Source organism: Myotis brandtii, unplaced genomic scaffold, assembly GCF_000412655.1.
Source record: "Myotis brandtii unplaced genomic scaffold, ASM41265v1 scaffold1774, whole genome shotgun sequence".
Taxonomy (NCBI): domain Eukaryota; kingdom Metazoa; phylum Chordata; class Mammalia; order Chiroptera; family Vespertilionidae; genus Myotis; species Myotis brandtii.
In genome coordinates, this window is record NW_005356575.1 from 728,403 (window position 1) to 745,197 (window position 16,795).

A 16,795-nucleotide genomic window follows, 5' to 3' on the forward strand; every position below is an offset into this window, starting at 1 on the left:
GTTACATTGATTTTATTTTTTATTTTTTAAATTGATTTCAGAGAGGAAGGGAGAGGGAGAGAGAGAAACATCAATGATGAGAGAGAATCACTGATTGGCTGCCTCCTGCACGCCCCACATTGGGGATGGAGCCCACAAGCGGGCATGTTACATCGATTTTAAAGAGAGGAAGGGAGGAAGAGAGAACCATCGATTGATTGCCTCCCTTACACATCCTGACCAGGGATCGAACCCCAAACCGAGGTATGTGTCCTGACCGGGAAGCGGACCTGCAGCCTTTGGGTGTATAGGACAACGCTCCAAGCAACGGAGCCACCGGACCAGGCCAAGCTGCCATGTTTGAGGAACTATAACAGGTTTGTTCGGTCTGGATGTATATATTTTTGTTTTGTTTTGCTTGTTTGTTTGAGGATGGGAATGTACCATGTGAGAGATGAAGCCAGGAAAGTCGGGGGGGGGGGGGCGGGGGCTGGTTTATGGGTGTCCTTGAGAGGCATGTTAGGGAGCCCGAACTTCATCCTACGGCACTGGGGAGCCATGGAAGGTCTTTGAGTAGAGTGACATGGTCAGAGTTTTAGAAGGACGCTGGCCGGAGGCGAGGAGCTGGGCGTGGGGATCTGGGAGGTGGAGCCTGAGGTGGGTTGTGGCTGTTGGTGGCTGGGTGAGTGTGGTGCCTGGGGTCAGGGAGTGGCAGTCACTGAGCAGAGGAGAAAACCAGGTTTGGGGTGAGTGCTGATGCCCTCAGCATCTGTGGGCTGAGTCTGGGGACCCCAGAGAGGTCTGGGGGGCAAATGTTTGGGAGGCCCCTAGTAGGGGAAGGCCAGGGGGGTTGTTGCTGGGGGAGAAGAGGAAGGAGGCATGAGACTGCCCGGGTCGCAGGACGGGGCCCCTGGCTTACCAGTGTTGTGACTGGGGCCCAGCTCCGGTTTCCCTGTGGTCGCCATCCTGGGGGCATGGGGAGGGAACCGACATTAGTACAGCGACGTTCAGGGGTGGAGAGAGGCCCAGGGGAGCCGGAAAGCCCACCAGGCCCCAGAGAGCCATGTCCCTGCTTCAGAGTGAGCCAGGACGAGGCCTGTCCCTGCCCACGTCTCTTCTCCCATAATCCCCTGCCACACAGCCCTTCCTCAGTTTCCCCAGTCTCCACCTTATGCCAACGAGCAATGTTCCTCCAAAGTCACCATTTATGCAGACTATCTAAGCAATTCTGCTCCATCCACCTGCTCATGATTTCCTTAATATTTCTCTTTAGGCTCTCTCTCTTTCTCTCTCTCTCTCTCTCTCTCTCTCTCTCTCTCTCTCTCTCCTAAGCTCCAAGAGCCCTTCTTTGGCCTCTGTAATTTGTTTCCTGAGCCCATGCAGCCCAGCTGGCTCACTCTTTCTACCTCTGTGACTTTGTAAATAAACTTTCCCTTGCATTTGTAAACAAAATTTCTTTTTAAATTGGCTCATTTGAATACTCTTATTTAAAAAGTACACTTGGCCTCACTACCACAAATTTGTAAATCCGCTGAATAAGTATTTATGGGCCACCACCCATGAGCTGGGTACTGTTGAAGGCACTGGGGACACAGACCAACAAAGACCCCTAGAGTGGACACACTGGTGGGGAGAGAGAGATAGAGATTGCATTGATCAGATGATTGATAGATAGATGATAGATAGAGAATTCGAATAAACAATCAGCAGTAGAGAGAAAAGTGTTATGAAGGAAAATGCAGATGGAAGGGAGCAGAGGGTGGAGGGGGTGTGTAGGGAGCCTCCCCGAGAAGGTAGCATTTGAGCAAAGGGCTGGACCAACCAAGGGGACCAGCTGTGCAGAAATCATGGGCAGAGAGTTCCAGGCAGAGGGAACAGTCTGTACAGAGGCCCGGAGGCAGGAGCGGGAACAGCAAAGGAACAGCAAGGAGAGGAGTGTGGCTGGGAGGAGGGACTGTGAGCGTGGGAAGAGGGGAGTTCAGGGAGATGAGGTGGGGGTTGGAGATTGATCAGGTCTTAATCCAGGTGAGTGAGGATTATGGCCTTGACTTTGAGGGACCCCAGCTGACTGTTTAAAAAAATCTATCTATCTATCTATCTATCTATCTATCTATGTATCTATCTATCTATCTATTTTATTGATTTCAGAGAGGAAGGGAGATAGCGAGATAGAAACATCGATGATGAGAGATTATCACTGATTGGCTGCCTCTTGTACACCCTCTACTGGGGGAGATGGAGTCCACAACCTGGGCAAGTGCCCTTGGCCAGAATCGAACCTGGGACCCTTTAGTTCATATGTCGATGTTGTATCCACTGAGCCAAACTGGCTAGGGCCTGACTGGTTTAACAGGATCTCTCAGGCTGCTGCATGGGGAACAGGCTGTGGGGTCAGGAGTGGAAGGAAGCAGGGAGAGCCACTAGGAGCTGTTATATTATAAATAAAAATGCTTGCCAATGAGACATAAGCAGAAAATGACCGGGAAAATAAAGGCAAGCCCAACGATGATTTACATTTGTAGCTCAAGCTGGTCGCCGAGGTTCTCTTGGCAAAAGCCACCAGGTGTTAGAAAGGCGTTCGAGGCTGAGCAAACCCAAGTGGGATTGATTGGCTGCCTCCTGCACACCCCCCTACTGGGGCAGATGGAACCCACAACCCGGGCAAGTGCCCTTGGCCAGAATCGAACCTGGGACCCTTTAGTTCACATGCTGACGCTTTATCCACTGAGCCAAACTGGCTAGGGCCTGACTGATTTAACAGGATCTCTCAAGCTGCTGCATGGGGAACAGGCTGTGGGGCCAGGAGTGGAAGGAAGCAGGGAGAGCCACTAGGAGCTGTTATATTATAAATAAAAATGCTTGCCAATGAGACATAAGCAGAAAATGACCGGGAAAATAAAGGCAAGCCCAATGATGATTTACATTTGTAGCTCAAGCTGGTCGCCGAGGTTCTCTTGGCAAAAGCCACCAGGTGTTAGAAAGGCGTTCGAGGCTGAGCAAACCCAAGTGGGATGTGCACTTGCCATAATCAGAACGATGCGAAGAGAATAGAAAATGGATTACCCACCCATTAAAAAACCTCTTTTAAATATGGAAATATTTCAGACTTAGAGAAAAGTTGCAAAAATGGTACAAAGAACATCTGTTTAATTTTTACTCAGATTGCCCTATTATTTTTACTCCTTTTGCTTTAGCCTCTGTCCTCCCTCCCTCCCTCTCTCTTTCCCCAAGGTATATCCCCCCCTCCCCTTAATCATTTGAGGGTAAGTTGCCTGCATCATGGCCCTTTACCCTTAAGTACTTCCATGTATTTAGATATTTCCATGGTTTTGTGTTTTTAATGCCATGGCCCAGAATGCCATCTTAAGTTGCCTACAGTTTAGCCAGTGCTTTGAGAATCTTTGAGATTCTTTGAGAGTCACTGGATGTAGTGGGGGGAAAGCTGGTCTGAGGGTCTGGGGCTTACAAATGACTCAGGCATGAGTTCCAATCCTAAGAGACGACTGGCATGCACAGGCCAGTTCCATGCCATTTGGCGAATGACTTCATGTCTCTAAGCCTTAGTTTCCTAGAGATTATGGCAAACTATGGCCCAAGGGGCAAATCCACTCCACCACCTCTTTTGGTTCCTCTTGTGAGTTAAGAAGGAGTCTAGCAGGAATGGCTTATGTGCCTCCACTACCTTTGCTATGATGGGAGCAGACATTACTAATCAATCCCAGCATCCTTCGCCACTGAACTTAGATGTGCCTCCAACCCCTTTCCACTGAGCTCTCCAGTACCTAGAACAGTGCCTGGCACATAGTAGGCCCTCAACAAATATGTGATGACTGCTTTACTGACCAGAACTGAAAAGTAAGCCAGGCTAGTAAGCCAGGACAAGCAGAATCGGGAAACTGAGACAGATAGTTAACCAGCAGTTTGCAGACATCCGGTAAATCCTGTCTGCCCTAAACCAGGCACACTCGACACATTGCAGACGGATCACGAGAATTCCAGCAGTTTGCAGCCATCCGGTAAATCCTGTCTGCCCTAAACCGGGCACACTCGACACATTGCAGACGGATCACGAGAATTCTCGCTTCATATTACACAGCGTTTTACAAAGTACCATACTTTAAAAGATATTATCTTATTAGAACATGTCATAAATAACTTCAAAATGCAATGGGTATTTCATTTTAAAGCGTGCCTTTAACATTTACGTAAAACGTTTTTTTGTACTCGTTCAATAGAAACTTATGTGGCCAGTGGGTAAAGCTGGCAATAAAACTACTGGTCCGCAATTAAGAGGGGTACATGGCCTGCACTGCTCCTCCCCAACAGAGGGTAGCTTAACTCCCCTGCTCAGGGAGACAGATGCTGAGCAAACTGACAGCAATTTACAGCAGCTACAGGTCACCTCCCGACAGGTAACATCTAGGCCTCAGTTGTATTTCAGCTCCAGACCCAGAAAAGCAGCAAAACCAGGTGGGCCACACCAGGACCAGCTGCCATGACTGACAGCCCCGCCCTGACACTGACCAGTCCGGGGAGACCAGGACCCTGGAGGAGCACACCTGGAAAAGCGATGAATAGTCTGCTGAAACCCTCCCCGAGACTCCCCTGAAATTCCTGCTGCCAGAGAGAAATAAAAGCCTCAAGACAAAGGACCCAGCACCCTCTCCTTCCCAGGAGCATGGCGGTGCCGCCTCCTTCTTCCCCCACAGGACTGCATCCCCTACCAGTGGTCGGCAAACTGCGGCTGGCGAGCCACATGCGGTTCTTTGGCCCCTTGAGTGTGGCTCTTCCACAAAATACCACGTGCGGGCGCGCACCTACAGTGCGATTGAAACTTCGTGGCCCATGCACAGAAGTCGGTATTTTGTGGAAGAGCCACACTCAAGGGGCCAAAGAGCCGCATGTGGCTCGCCAGCCGCAGTTTGCCGACCACTGCATACTCTAAGGGACCCCATGAGGCTTGCAACCAGGGCAGCAATGGGCCACAGCAGCTCATCCCAGACACCCCCCTGAACGTGTCCCAAGGCCCCCAGCAGCCCAGCCTAGGCTCACTCGTGGCCAGTGGGTAAAGCTGGCAATAAAACTACTGGTCCGCAATTAAGAGGGGTACATGGCCTGCACTGCTCCTCCCCAACCAGAGGGTAGCTTAACTCCCCTGCTCAGGGAGACAGAAGGCTGAGCAAACTGACAGCAATTTACAGCAGCTACAGGTCACCTCCCGACAGGTAACATCTAGGCCTCAGTTGTATTTCAGCTCCTTCTCGCGTCACTATCCCCAGCGTTAATAAACATCCTCTAAATTCTCCTGAGAGGTCGGTTCAAAGAGAGCTCATGGGACCAAAACCAGAAGGTTTAGCTACTCATTTCAATGATGAGTGATGTGGGGAAGTAAATAAATGTTTTTCAAGTTTAAAAAATAAAATTCACCCGGACTCGACAAAGGACCCAGCACCCTCTCCTTCCCAGGCGCATGGCGATGCTGCCTCCTTCTTCCCCGCAGGCCTGCATCCCCTAAACTCTAAGGGACCCCATGAGGCTCGCAACCAGGGCAGCAATGGGCCGCAGCAGCTCATCCCAGACACCCCCCTGAACCTGTCCCAAGGCCCCCAGCAGCCCAGCCTAGGCTCACTCCCCAGCCCTTTCTCGCGTCACTGCCCCCCCGCGTTAATAAACGTCCTCTAAATTCTCCTGAGAGGTCGTTTCAAAGAGAGCTCACGGGACCAAAACCAGGAGCTCTTTGCCTGGGACCTAAGATCGAAGTTCTCCACAGGATGCAATAGACATTCCACAGTGCTGTGTTTTCCCGAGGAGATAGAAGGTTTAGCTACTCATTTCAATGATGAGTGATGTGGCCAAGTAAATAAATGTTTTTCAAGTTTAAAAAATAAAATTCACCCGGACTCGTGCTGTGACACTTCTGCAGGGAGTCAAGCCCCCACACACTCCGGGTGGTCCTGGGCCAGTGGTTCTCAACCTTGGCTGCACATTAGAATCACCTGGGAATCTTTTTAAAATCCTGATTTCCGGGCCTCATTCTCCGGAAATTCTGTTTCTTTGTTGCTAATGTTGTGGCCCCACCCCATAACAAAGAAACAGAATTTCCGGAGGATGAGGCCCAGAAATCAGGATTTTAAGGATTTTAAAAACTTTCCCAGGTGATTCTAATGTGCAGCCAAGGTTGAGAACCACTGCCCTAGGCAGACCGGCTCAGGGCCAGGCCCCTTTCCCAGGGACAGAAACTGTGTTCACCTAAAAATAAAAGGCCGAGCCCTGACTGGTTTGGCTCAGTGGATAGAGCGTCGGCCTGAGGACTAAAGGGTCCCGGGTTCGATTCCAGTCAAGGGCATGTACCTTGGTTGCAGGCACATCCCCAGTGGGGGGTGTACAGGAGGCAGCTGATGTATCTAACTCTCTTTCCCTCTCCCTTCCTCTCTGTAAAAAAATCAATAAAATATATTTAAAAAAAATAAAAAATAAAAGGCCGAACTGAGAGGCAACAAGCTTTTATCTGAGATAAAAAAAGAAGAGCGATTCAGGAAACAACTGGCTCAGGCAGAAATCCTGAGCCAGTGTTCCGATTAGGAGGCGGATCTTGAGAAAGGGCAGGGATACAAGGACATCCATAGAAGGAGGCATTTCTGTGGGTGCAGAGAAGGGAGCACAGTGATTTTCATTCTAAAAAATGCTTTAGGTGGCCGGCCTCGTAGTGGCCATCAGCCCGTAGTCATAGTTATAATACTGCCTCCTTGTTATTTTGCAAACAGTACTTTGGACACAGTGCGGCTTTAATCCCAGCCCAGAGGTCACCTTGCGCTTTTAACATCCAAAGCTTTGAGGGAGGAAATGTTCAAGGCGCCTTTTTCACCCAGCGCCCTCCCCCCTGCCCTCTGACGGCTGTCAGTCTGTCCTCTGTATCTATGAACCTGTTTCTATTTTGTTTGTTGCTCTGGCTACATTTTAAGGTGGTTCTGCTTATATTATTATTATTTTAAAAAATATTTTTTTAATTGACTTCAGAGAGGAAGGGAGAGAGAGAGAAACATCAAGGATGAGAGAGAATCATTGATTGGCTGCCTCCTGCACGCCCCCTACTGGTGGGGAGGGAATCGAGCCCGCAACCCAGGCATGTGCCCTTGGCCAAAATTGAATCTGGGACCCTTTAGTCCGCAGGCCGACACTCTGAGCCAAACCAGCTAGGGCAGCTTATATTATATTTTACAGCTCCTTCTCACCCCTACATAGAACGTATCAGGAGAAAGACAAGTAAAATGATGAAGGTCAAGAAAGCGCAGCACATAAGGAAGAGCTGCGGGAGAAGACTTCCCCGCCCCCCTTCCCTCGGAAAACGCCCATGCAGAGGTAGGCAACATCTGGTGGCTTTGCCTGCCCACCACCCACTCCACTTCTTTGGCCATAGCTTCTGGCTTTCCTTTGGGGAACCCCTCCCCACTCTCAGTCCATTTGATCATGTGACGCTGGGTCTATTTCCAGCTCCAGGGCTGCAGGAATAGCTCACGTTCGGCCAATTGGAGCGTCCCAGCACCCGGCCACCGTGCCTGGTCCGTGCAAGGACCTGTGATGGAAGGCAGCCCTCTGGCTTCGTTGGAACTATCAGGAACAAGGTACGGTCTTTCCTCTGCAGTGGTGGAGCTGGTGGGGTATAAACCTGAAGCCACCAGGGGCTTTTTGTCACACTGCAAGGTAAGAGCCTGCCTGGGAATAAAGCACCATAGAGGGAAGCAGAGGTGAGAGATGCGTGGAGGAGTTTCCTGACAAAATTGAGTCCCTGGATCCAGCCACACCTGAAGCTCATCTGGCTTTCCTCTGGGGAACCCCTCCCCACTCTCAGTCCGTTTGATCATGTGACGCTGGGTCTATTTCCAGCTCCAGGGCTGCACGAAGAGCCCGTGTTCGGCCAATTGGAGCGTCCCAGCACCCGGCCACGGTGCCTGGTCCGTGCAAGGACCTGTGATTGAAGGCAGCCCTCTGGCTTCGTTGGAACTATCAGGAACAAGGTACGGTCTTTCCTCTGCAGTGGTGGAGCTGGTGGGGGCTTTTTGTCACACTGCAAGGTAAGAGCCTGCCTGGGAATAAAGCACCATAGAGCAGCGGTTCTCAACCTGTGGGTCGCGACCCCTTTGGCGGTCGAACAACCCTTTCACAGGGGTCGCCTAAGACTATCCTGCATATCAGATATTTACATCACGATTCATAACAGTAGCAACATTACAGTTATGAAGTAGCAACGAAAATAATTTTATGGTTGGCTCACAACAGGAGGAACTGTATTTAAAGGGCCAGAAGGTTGAGAACCACTGACATAGAGGGAAGCAGAGGTGAGAGATGCGTGGAGGAGTTTCCTGACAAAATTGAGTCCCTGGATCCAGCCACACCTGAAGCTCATGCAGGACCAAAACGCTTTCTAATTCTCTGTAAGCCAGTTTAAGCGGAGGGTTTTAGTCCCTGGCAAAGCAGAATCCTGTCTAAGACAGGACAGAAAGATTCTGTCACCTCAGGAGTTCCAAGATTGGATGAGATTGTGAATGAGCCAGATGACGTGACCTGTGGAAGAATCAATGAATGGGAGGGATTGGGAGGGGGCTGGGGAGGAGACAGAAGGGACGCAGAGTGGCCTGGGGCCCAGTACCTGTGCCTCTGGCCCCTCCAGCCTCTTGTCACCAGGAGATAGGCAATGCTGCCGACGAGGAGGGACGCGGCGGCAAGAGATCCGATGAGGATGGCAGCCACGATCCCAGTGCTCACGGGCAGGTGTGTAACGGGCAGCTCCGTAAAATTTTCTGAGGAGAATGAGAGAGGTTATAGAGCACTGATGTGTCATTGCCACTTCCCACCCCAGAGCTCTCTCCTGCTTTTCAGACCTGAGCTGGTTCCACTGCACATAAAACCCAACACGTCACCCGGCCGGAGTGGCTCCGAAAGGTTGTGGGTTCGATTCCCCGTCAGGGCATGTATGGAAAGCAACCGATTGGTGTTTCTCTCTCACACTGATATTTCTCTCTTTGGGGGACTACCGGGCACTCAACTTGAAGGGTTCTCGACCTCACCGTGCCAGATTTGGGACAAAGCCTACCTGACTTCCAACCCCCACCATGAGGACCCCCAGCCTGTAATCTCAAGTTGGACACTTATGTCCCAACCCTTCTTGGCAGCTGAGTTCATAGACTATGAGATCAGAAACCCTGCCTCCTACTTGCTATGTTGAACGTGGGCAGATTGCTCAACCTTTCTGAGCCTCAGTTTTCCCATCTGAGAAATGGGGATAATAAGAATACCTACCTTATAGGGTTGTTGTGAAGATTGAATGAGGTTTCTCACACACACACACACACACACCTCTTTCAGTTCTCCAACAAAGTAGAGTCTATGCCAGTGGTCGGCAAACTCATTAGTCAACAGAGCCAAATATCAACAGTACAACGATTGAAATTTCTTTTGAGAGCCAAATTTTTTAAACTTAAACTATATAGGTAGGTACATTGTTATTAACTTAATTAGGGTACTCCTAAGGCTTAGGAAGAGCCACACTCAAGGGGCCAAAGAGATGCATGTGGCTCGAGAGCCGCATTTTGCCGACCATGGCGGATCCAGTCAGAGTGAGGGGAAGGGCTGTGGTTGGAGTCTGGGAACAGGACATCCCTTCTTCCCGGAGTCCTGGAGTTGTGAGGCCTGTGAACACGGGTCATTTTGCCACCAGGAAGGCATTACCCATGCCCCCTCCTTCCTTGGAAAGAGAACCTTGAGTTTTCGCTGGGCATAAGCCTGCTGCAAATAAAGACATTTCCCAGTCTCGTGCGTGAACAGCTTATGCCTTAAAGCACCATGTTGAGCAAACAAAACGTGACATTGCTTCTGACATAGAAACCCTGGGCAATTTCACATCCAGATTTCTGTGTCCACAATTCCCTACGTTATAAGGACACGGGCCCTACTGGATCAGAGCCCACCCTACTGACCTCATATCACTTGGGCACCTCTGTGAAGACCCTATATCCAAAGACGGCCCCATTCTGAGGACTGCGGGTTAGGACAGCGTATCTTCCTGAGGGGACCTAATTCCACACTCAACACCGCCCCGCCTGGCTGCCTGGCACCTGCAGAGCCCTTGAGCTGCTCTGGATTCTCCATCTGTCCCTTTGCTGCTTCCATCAGCCGGAAGCAGTTTCCGCCGCTGCAGCAAAAACCCTGCCCGGTTCGCATAATGAAGCGTCCTCTTTTTAGAACTCGCTGCATTTTCTGCCTTTTGTTATACACAGTGAGCAAGCAGACAGGGAGCCTGTGAATCACTGTATTTTCCAAAGTTGATTGCGACGGGACGCGCTTCTGTGATCCGGCCTTGCTCTTCTCTCCAGCGGGAGGCGCTGACACCCGGCCTGGAATCGGGGCCAACCTCGGTGACTCCCTTGTAATCCAAAGGATGAATGCAGCGAAGACCTGGCCCGCTGCCTTGGTTGGTTGGAGCGTCGTCCTGTACCCCCAAAAGGTTGCAGCTTCAATTCCTGGTCAGGGCACATACCTAGGTTGTGGGTTCGGTCCCCAGCTGGGGTGTGTATAGCAGGCAACCCATTGATGTTTCTCTCTCTCCCCACCTCTTTCTCTAAAATCAATAAACATGTCCTCAGGTGAGGATAATAAAGAAAAGAATGCCGTGTAGCTGGCACAGTGTGACTTCCAAGGCGAGGTCAGGAGAGCCCCCCATTTCTGCCTTGGTCTTTTGGAATAATGACTCTCCACGTGCTCTCTCTCCCTTAGGGCCCGCGGCCACACTGTGTTTTCAGGCCGCCCTGGGCCTGCGAATCCTTCGCCTCAACTCCTTCCAGAGACTCCCCTTCTTAGCTTCCTGTTCAACCTCCCACGGTCATGTGACCCAGGCTCTGATGCACCCGCGTGAGACTAGGCTTCAGAAGCTAGAGACCTAGGCAGGGGCCCCGGACCAGGCCTTTGATGGTGAGGACGAGGTGGACATGCCCACGGACGTATAAACGCCACCAGGGCAGCGATCTCTGTCCTGGGTGCCTCTCACACAGCAGGTGGGCAATGGATGTTTGTTGAATGAATAAAGGAACGAATGCAGCTTTCCAGTGCCCCGCAGGCAGGCAGGCAGGCAAGCGGGCGCAGTTTTGCTGGTTCCTGGTTCCCAGCCTGGAGGCCCCGTGAGCACCCAGGACTCTATTAAGATTCTTTCTTTTCTTTCTTTCTTTCTTTCTTTCTTTCTTTCTTTCTTTCTTTCTTTCTTTCTTTCTTTCTTTCTTCCTTCCTTCCTTCCTTCCTTCCTTTCGTTCTTTCGTTCCTTTGTTCTTTCTTTATTTTGGTCAATCCTCATCCAAGGATATTCTAAAATTGATATTTAGGAAGAGTAGAAGAGAGAGGGAAACACAGAGAAACACATCGATTGGTTGCACAAGCCCCAACCAGGGCCCAGACTAGGGAGAAGCTGCAACCAAGGTACATGCCTTTGACCAGAATAGAACCCGGGACCCTTTGGTCCGCAGGCTGATGCTCTATCCACTGAGACAAACCGGCTAGGGCATATTAAGCCCCTTTCTGCACAGGCCCACTGGGAGGCTTCCCTTACAGCCAGATCCCCTCATGATTAGGAGAGATAAAGCACCCTGCCATCGCCATCCCCCACCATGGAGGGGCTGAACTTGGGGTCACAACAACCCTCAAAAATAAATGCCCCGGTTGTCAAGGTGACTGTCCCAGCTCTGTCCCTAATTCCCATGAATTCAGCCTCTGCCTTTTGCTTTGCTCTTCCTTTTCCATTGAGCTGCACCGCTCTGCTTCCCCACTCCCTGTGCGCAGTCAAGGCAGGTCCTGCCAGGCCCTGTTACTTCCTGCTCTCCACGGGACCCCTCTCTCCACAGGACCCTCTCTCCCCGGGACCCCTCTCTCCAAGGGACCCCTCTTTCCTGGAGTCCCTCTGATAGAGAAAGAGCCCGGTGGCAGAGGCACCAGGGGATGGACTGGGACCCAGCTGGAGCCTTGGCTCCCCTCCTCCCAGTGGTGTGGTCTTGGGCCTTCCCTGGGCCTCAGTTTGCCCCTCTGTAAAATGGGGGTCACCCCAGGGCTTCCCCAACAGGGTTTGTGTGGGAATGAAATGAGTTGAGGTCAGCAAAGTTCTGAGCTGGAGGTGCGTGGTATGGGGTACGTGCCCCTTAGATGGGAGATGGCATTGCCATGATTTCCTCAGTGCCTGGTGTGTGCTCAGCACTGCTCTAGGCACCAGGGGATTAATGGTGAAGGAAGCGATAATAAATACTAATACATATTGTGACAATTATAGGTGCTGAGTTCTTGCTCATCTTCCCAGCCCTGATCCCCAGCTCCCCATCCTGTTTGCCCTACTTGGTCCCACCCCCTCGGACAAGGGGTGGACCCTCGACTCAAGGGGAAGCCAATCACAGGCCAGGTGGGCCAGCCAGGTTCTCTCTCAGTCTGTCTGCCTGTCTGTCCAGCCCCTTTTCTTTTTATCTCCGCATCCTGGGAGAGGAGATTCAGAATATGCAGAGAGGCCTGGGCTCCCACACTATTTAGTGTCCTGATGGGAATCCCAGGCCCGGGAGGGGAGAATGGAGCCCCGAGCAGAGACGAGACCAGCGATGGCGCCCTCTGGAGGAGGGGGGAGCACCTGCCGTCCTGACAACTCATTTCCCGCCAGACCCGGTGGGCCCCACCCATTCATTCAACAGTGAGTCCTGCCCTGCTCTAGGCTCCAGGGAGACAGCTGTGGACCCAGACCTCCTGGCCCTCACATCCCAGGGGCTACCTCGCGGGCTTCACAAGATCGCCCCCCTGTGCGCCAGCTGGAGAGAGCTCTGTCCTTACAGTCTCAGCCTCGCGCAGATATATCCTGCGGAGGCTCTCCTTGCTGTCCTGCCTCAGTCATGCTGGTCTCCCGTCGGCTCAGGCTCCTCCTGGATAAAACAGAAATCCAACCCGCACTGGCCCCACGGGTGGGCTACACTGTGACTCAGATCACTCTCTTTTTAAACCCGGTATGGCTTCTTGGCAGTCTCCCCACGGCCGACAAGCCTGCTCCCTGTGCGCCTCTCAGACTCGCCTACGAACACCCCACCTGCTCACCACCTGTAGCCATGGCGTTGTGCGGTCTATGCGTCGAACACACCAAACTAGTCTGGCCTCAGGGCCTTTGCACTTGCTGTTCCCTCTGCCAGGAACTTTGTCCCCAGAAATCTGCCCGGCTTCCTGCCTCGCTGGCCTTCTTGTCATCTCTGCTCCATGTCCCGTCTCCAGGGAGGCCTCCCCGATAACCTCCCATCCCAGATCGCATCGTTCTGTTGAATTTTTTTACTGAGCAAGTCGTAACCTCTCTGTACCTCAGTTCCCCAGCCGTAAAATGGAGACCATGATGGCACCTGCCTCGTGGGAGTTTTCTTTTTTTTTTTAATTAAAGTTTTCATTCATTTATTTATTTAGTCAACAAACATTAACTGAGAACCTATTGTGTTCCGCACACGGTGGTAGATGTTGGATGATAAAAGGATGAGTACGTTCTATTTCTCTCATTTTGAAGACGTACTCTCCTAGTGAGACCAATATGTGAACTGATAAATTAGAATTCATTATGAAATTCGCAAAGGTAACTTTGGGGACGTAGATGATGAATGATCGAGTCTGGTTATTATGGGCCACCCCCCACCAGCTTCTTTGACATATAACATTTAAAAAATATATATTTTTATTGATTTCAGAGAGGAAGGGAGAGGAAGAGAGAGAGAGAAACATCAATGATGAGAGAGAATCATTAATCGGCTGCCTCCTGCATGCCCCATTCTGGGGATGGAGCCCGCAACCCGGGCATGTGCCCTTGACCGGAATTGAACCCAGGACCCTTCAGTCTGCAGGCCGACGCTCTATCCACTGAGCCAAACAGGCTAGGGCGACTATAACATATCATGGAGATTTTTACAGGTAAAAGTGAGTTACTCTAGGGCAGTGGTTCTCAACTGGGGTGACTTTGCCCCTGGGGGACATCTAGAGACATTTTTGGTTGTCACGACTGGCAGGGGGGCTCCTGACATCTGGTGGGGAGAGGACAGCGATGGTGTTCAGTGGCCCACAGGGCACAGGACAGCCCCTGCTGTAAAGAATTAACCAGTTCAAAATGTCAACAGTGCCCTGGTTGAGAAGCTATGCTCTAGGGCAAGAGTGGGGGACCGTTTTTCTTCCAAAGGCCATTTGGATATTTATAACATCATTTGCGGCCGTACGAAATCATCAACTGAAAAATTAGTGCCCAGCCGTCATGGCTCAGTGGTTGAGCATCGACCTATGAACCAGCTGGTCACAGTTCGATTCCCAGTCAGGGCACATGCCTGGGTTTTGGGTTTGACTACCAGTAGGGGGTGTGTAGAAGGCAGCCGATCAATGATTCTCTCTCATCATTGATGCTTCTCTCTCTCAACTCCTCTCTGAAATCAATAAAAATATATTTAATAAAAAAGATCCATGCATTAAAAAAAATAGCCTGCTGTATTTTGTCAATCACTTAATTAACTCACCCCTAGTGCCTTGGCAGGGCCAGACCAAATGATTTCGAGGGTCTTATACGGCCCTCGGGCCAGACATTTCCCACCCCTGCCCTAGGGCATGTTTGCAACAGTCCCTGGCCCGTAACAAGTGTCCAAGAAATTTTAGCCGTTGCTGTTGTCCATTACCCTGTCTCTTGTGTTTGGTCCAGAGTGGATTAATCAAAAAACACTTGATGTATGACCATGAAGACTGGACCAGGCATACACTAGGTGCTCAATAAGTGTTTCATTCATGAGTGCACGTGAGGAGTAAGTGAGATGGTCCACTCGCCAGGTCTGTCTCTGTGTTTGCCATTCAGTAGATATTTCATTAGCTAATGCATGCGGGGAGTAAATATCTTTGGAGCCTGGCACACAGGAAGTGCTCAATCAATGTGTGTGAAATAGAGGAAGTGTTTGCACCGGGCCCAGCACGCGGTAGCGGCTCAGGGTGCATGAGCCTTCCCACTTCCTCCCCCAGCACCCAACACTCACCGGGCACCTGGACCTCAGTCTTGGCCCGCATGGTCCACGAAGGGTTGATGTGGACCTCTACGTGGTAGGTGCCGCTGTCTTTGGGCTGGGCGTCACGCAGCAGCATGGAGCCATTGGGGAAGCCAACGATGTCGCGTTGCTCCATGGCGCTGCCATCTCTCTGGGGCCGCTGTATATCAGGGATGTAGGTGAACAGCCTTGTGCCACCATCTGTCTCCTTCCCCCGGTACCAGATGAAGTCTTGGAAGGCGGCTGGGATGCCCTGGACCGACAGGAGCACGTCCTGGTTCTTTTGAGGTCGCTCTGGAATCTTCTGGATGCGGAGGGCTGCCCAGGAGCCTTGGGGGACCCAGAGGGCCAGGACTGAGGCTGTGGGGAGTTTCAGGGAGGCCTGAGATCAGAGGTGTGTTGGGCAGGGACCATAGCATTCTCTGCCCTCTAGGACCTCATCTGAGGGTAAGAACTCTCTCTGAGTACTGTTCTTTGGGAACAGTGCTGGAATTGATTAGTAATGTCTGCCCTGGGTTGAGGAGTGGAAACGTGGGTATGGATGCCACAGATTTGCCATTGCATTGGTCCAGAAGGTTTTCTGCCCTGAGATGCTGTGTGGCCTGCTTCTAAGCACTGGGTGTCTCTGAATTCATTACTTCATTCATCTAACCCAAGCATGTCAAACTCGTGGCCCGCAATTGATATTTTTGTGGCCCAGCCAATATAACAGTATGTAAGAAATGTCTTAATAAAAATTTTGTAACTTAATTTTTACAATATCCTGTTATACATAATCTATCTATATAAAAGGCTAATATGCTAAGTGTCCTTCCCACCTTCTGACTGGTTGCTATGATGTGCACTGACCACCAGGGGGCAGATGCTGAATGCAGGAGCTGCTGTGATGCGCACAGGCCCCGTGGACCTGGCACCCACAAAGCAACACTCGGCTTCCCCCAAGTGGGACACAGGCCCCACCACCACCCTGGAGTGACAGCCCACCAAATCACAGCCGATGCTGCCGAAATGGCACAAAATGCAGCCCACAGCCCAGCCCAGCCCTAATGGGTCGCTGTGGGTGCTGGGTAATGCCATCACGTAGCAATGTCCAGCTTCCTCTCCCTAGTGATGACTAGCCCCCTTGCAGTTTCTTCAGCCCAGGAACACAGGTGGAAACATTTCACACTGTAACCAAATGTCTGTGAAGCTTTTCCCATGCCTCATCTCATTTGATCCTCACAGAAGTCCGGGAGTAGGTATATAGGAGACTCGGTGGAATCCTATTTTCTTTTCATTAGCCAGAAAAAGGAGATTTAGAAAGTTTAGAAACTTGACCAGACTGAAAATAAGTAAGAAATGGTGGACCTTGAAAATGACTTCAGGTTTTCTCACTGCGCAGAATATAGTCAAACACTCCTGCAGTTAAATATTTCACCCTTTGTTCTCCCTGCGTGATCTACAATAATAATCTGCTTCATGTTGATATTTACTGCTGTGTTGCTGACAATTACCTAAAAGAGAAGTTGGGGTGCTTCACTGGGCTGGAAAAAGTTTAGCTACATCAGAAAGCAGGTCTAATTAAGCAAGTTTATTCTATATCCATAAAAGGCTAAGTTGACTTGCACATGTGCGATACATATAAATCTCTCACTGGTGCCAATCACACGCGTGTGTTTCAATCTGTCATTGTCGATCGTGAATTTGGTTGATACTTCTATTATAGAGAAAGGGCGAATAGCAATATTAAAATATTTCTTCTAATTAATTTCCTTCCAATG

At 50.8% G+C, this 16,795-nt stretch overlaps 1 protein-coding gene across 1 annotated transcript in view; it reads right to left on the reverse strand.

Moving 5' to 3' along the window:
* CEACAM19 (carcinoembryonic antigen-related cell adhesion molecule 19) overlaps window positions 1-16,795 on the reverse strand; it is a 19,812-nt gene that overhangs the window by 1,861 nt on the left and 1,156 nt on the right. Inside the window, exons 2-4 of the mRNA XM_014537380.1 lie at window positions 15,027-15,395; window positions 8,627-8,777; window positions 899-945 (exon numbers count right to left, since the gene is read on the reverse strand). Coding sequence (XP_014392866.1) covers window positions 899-945; window positions 8,627-8,777; window positions 15,027-15,395 — 567 coding nt within the window. The remainder of the gene's footprint in view (window positions 1-898; window positions 946-8,626; window positions 8,778-15,026; window positions 15,396-16,795) is intronic.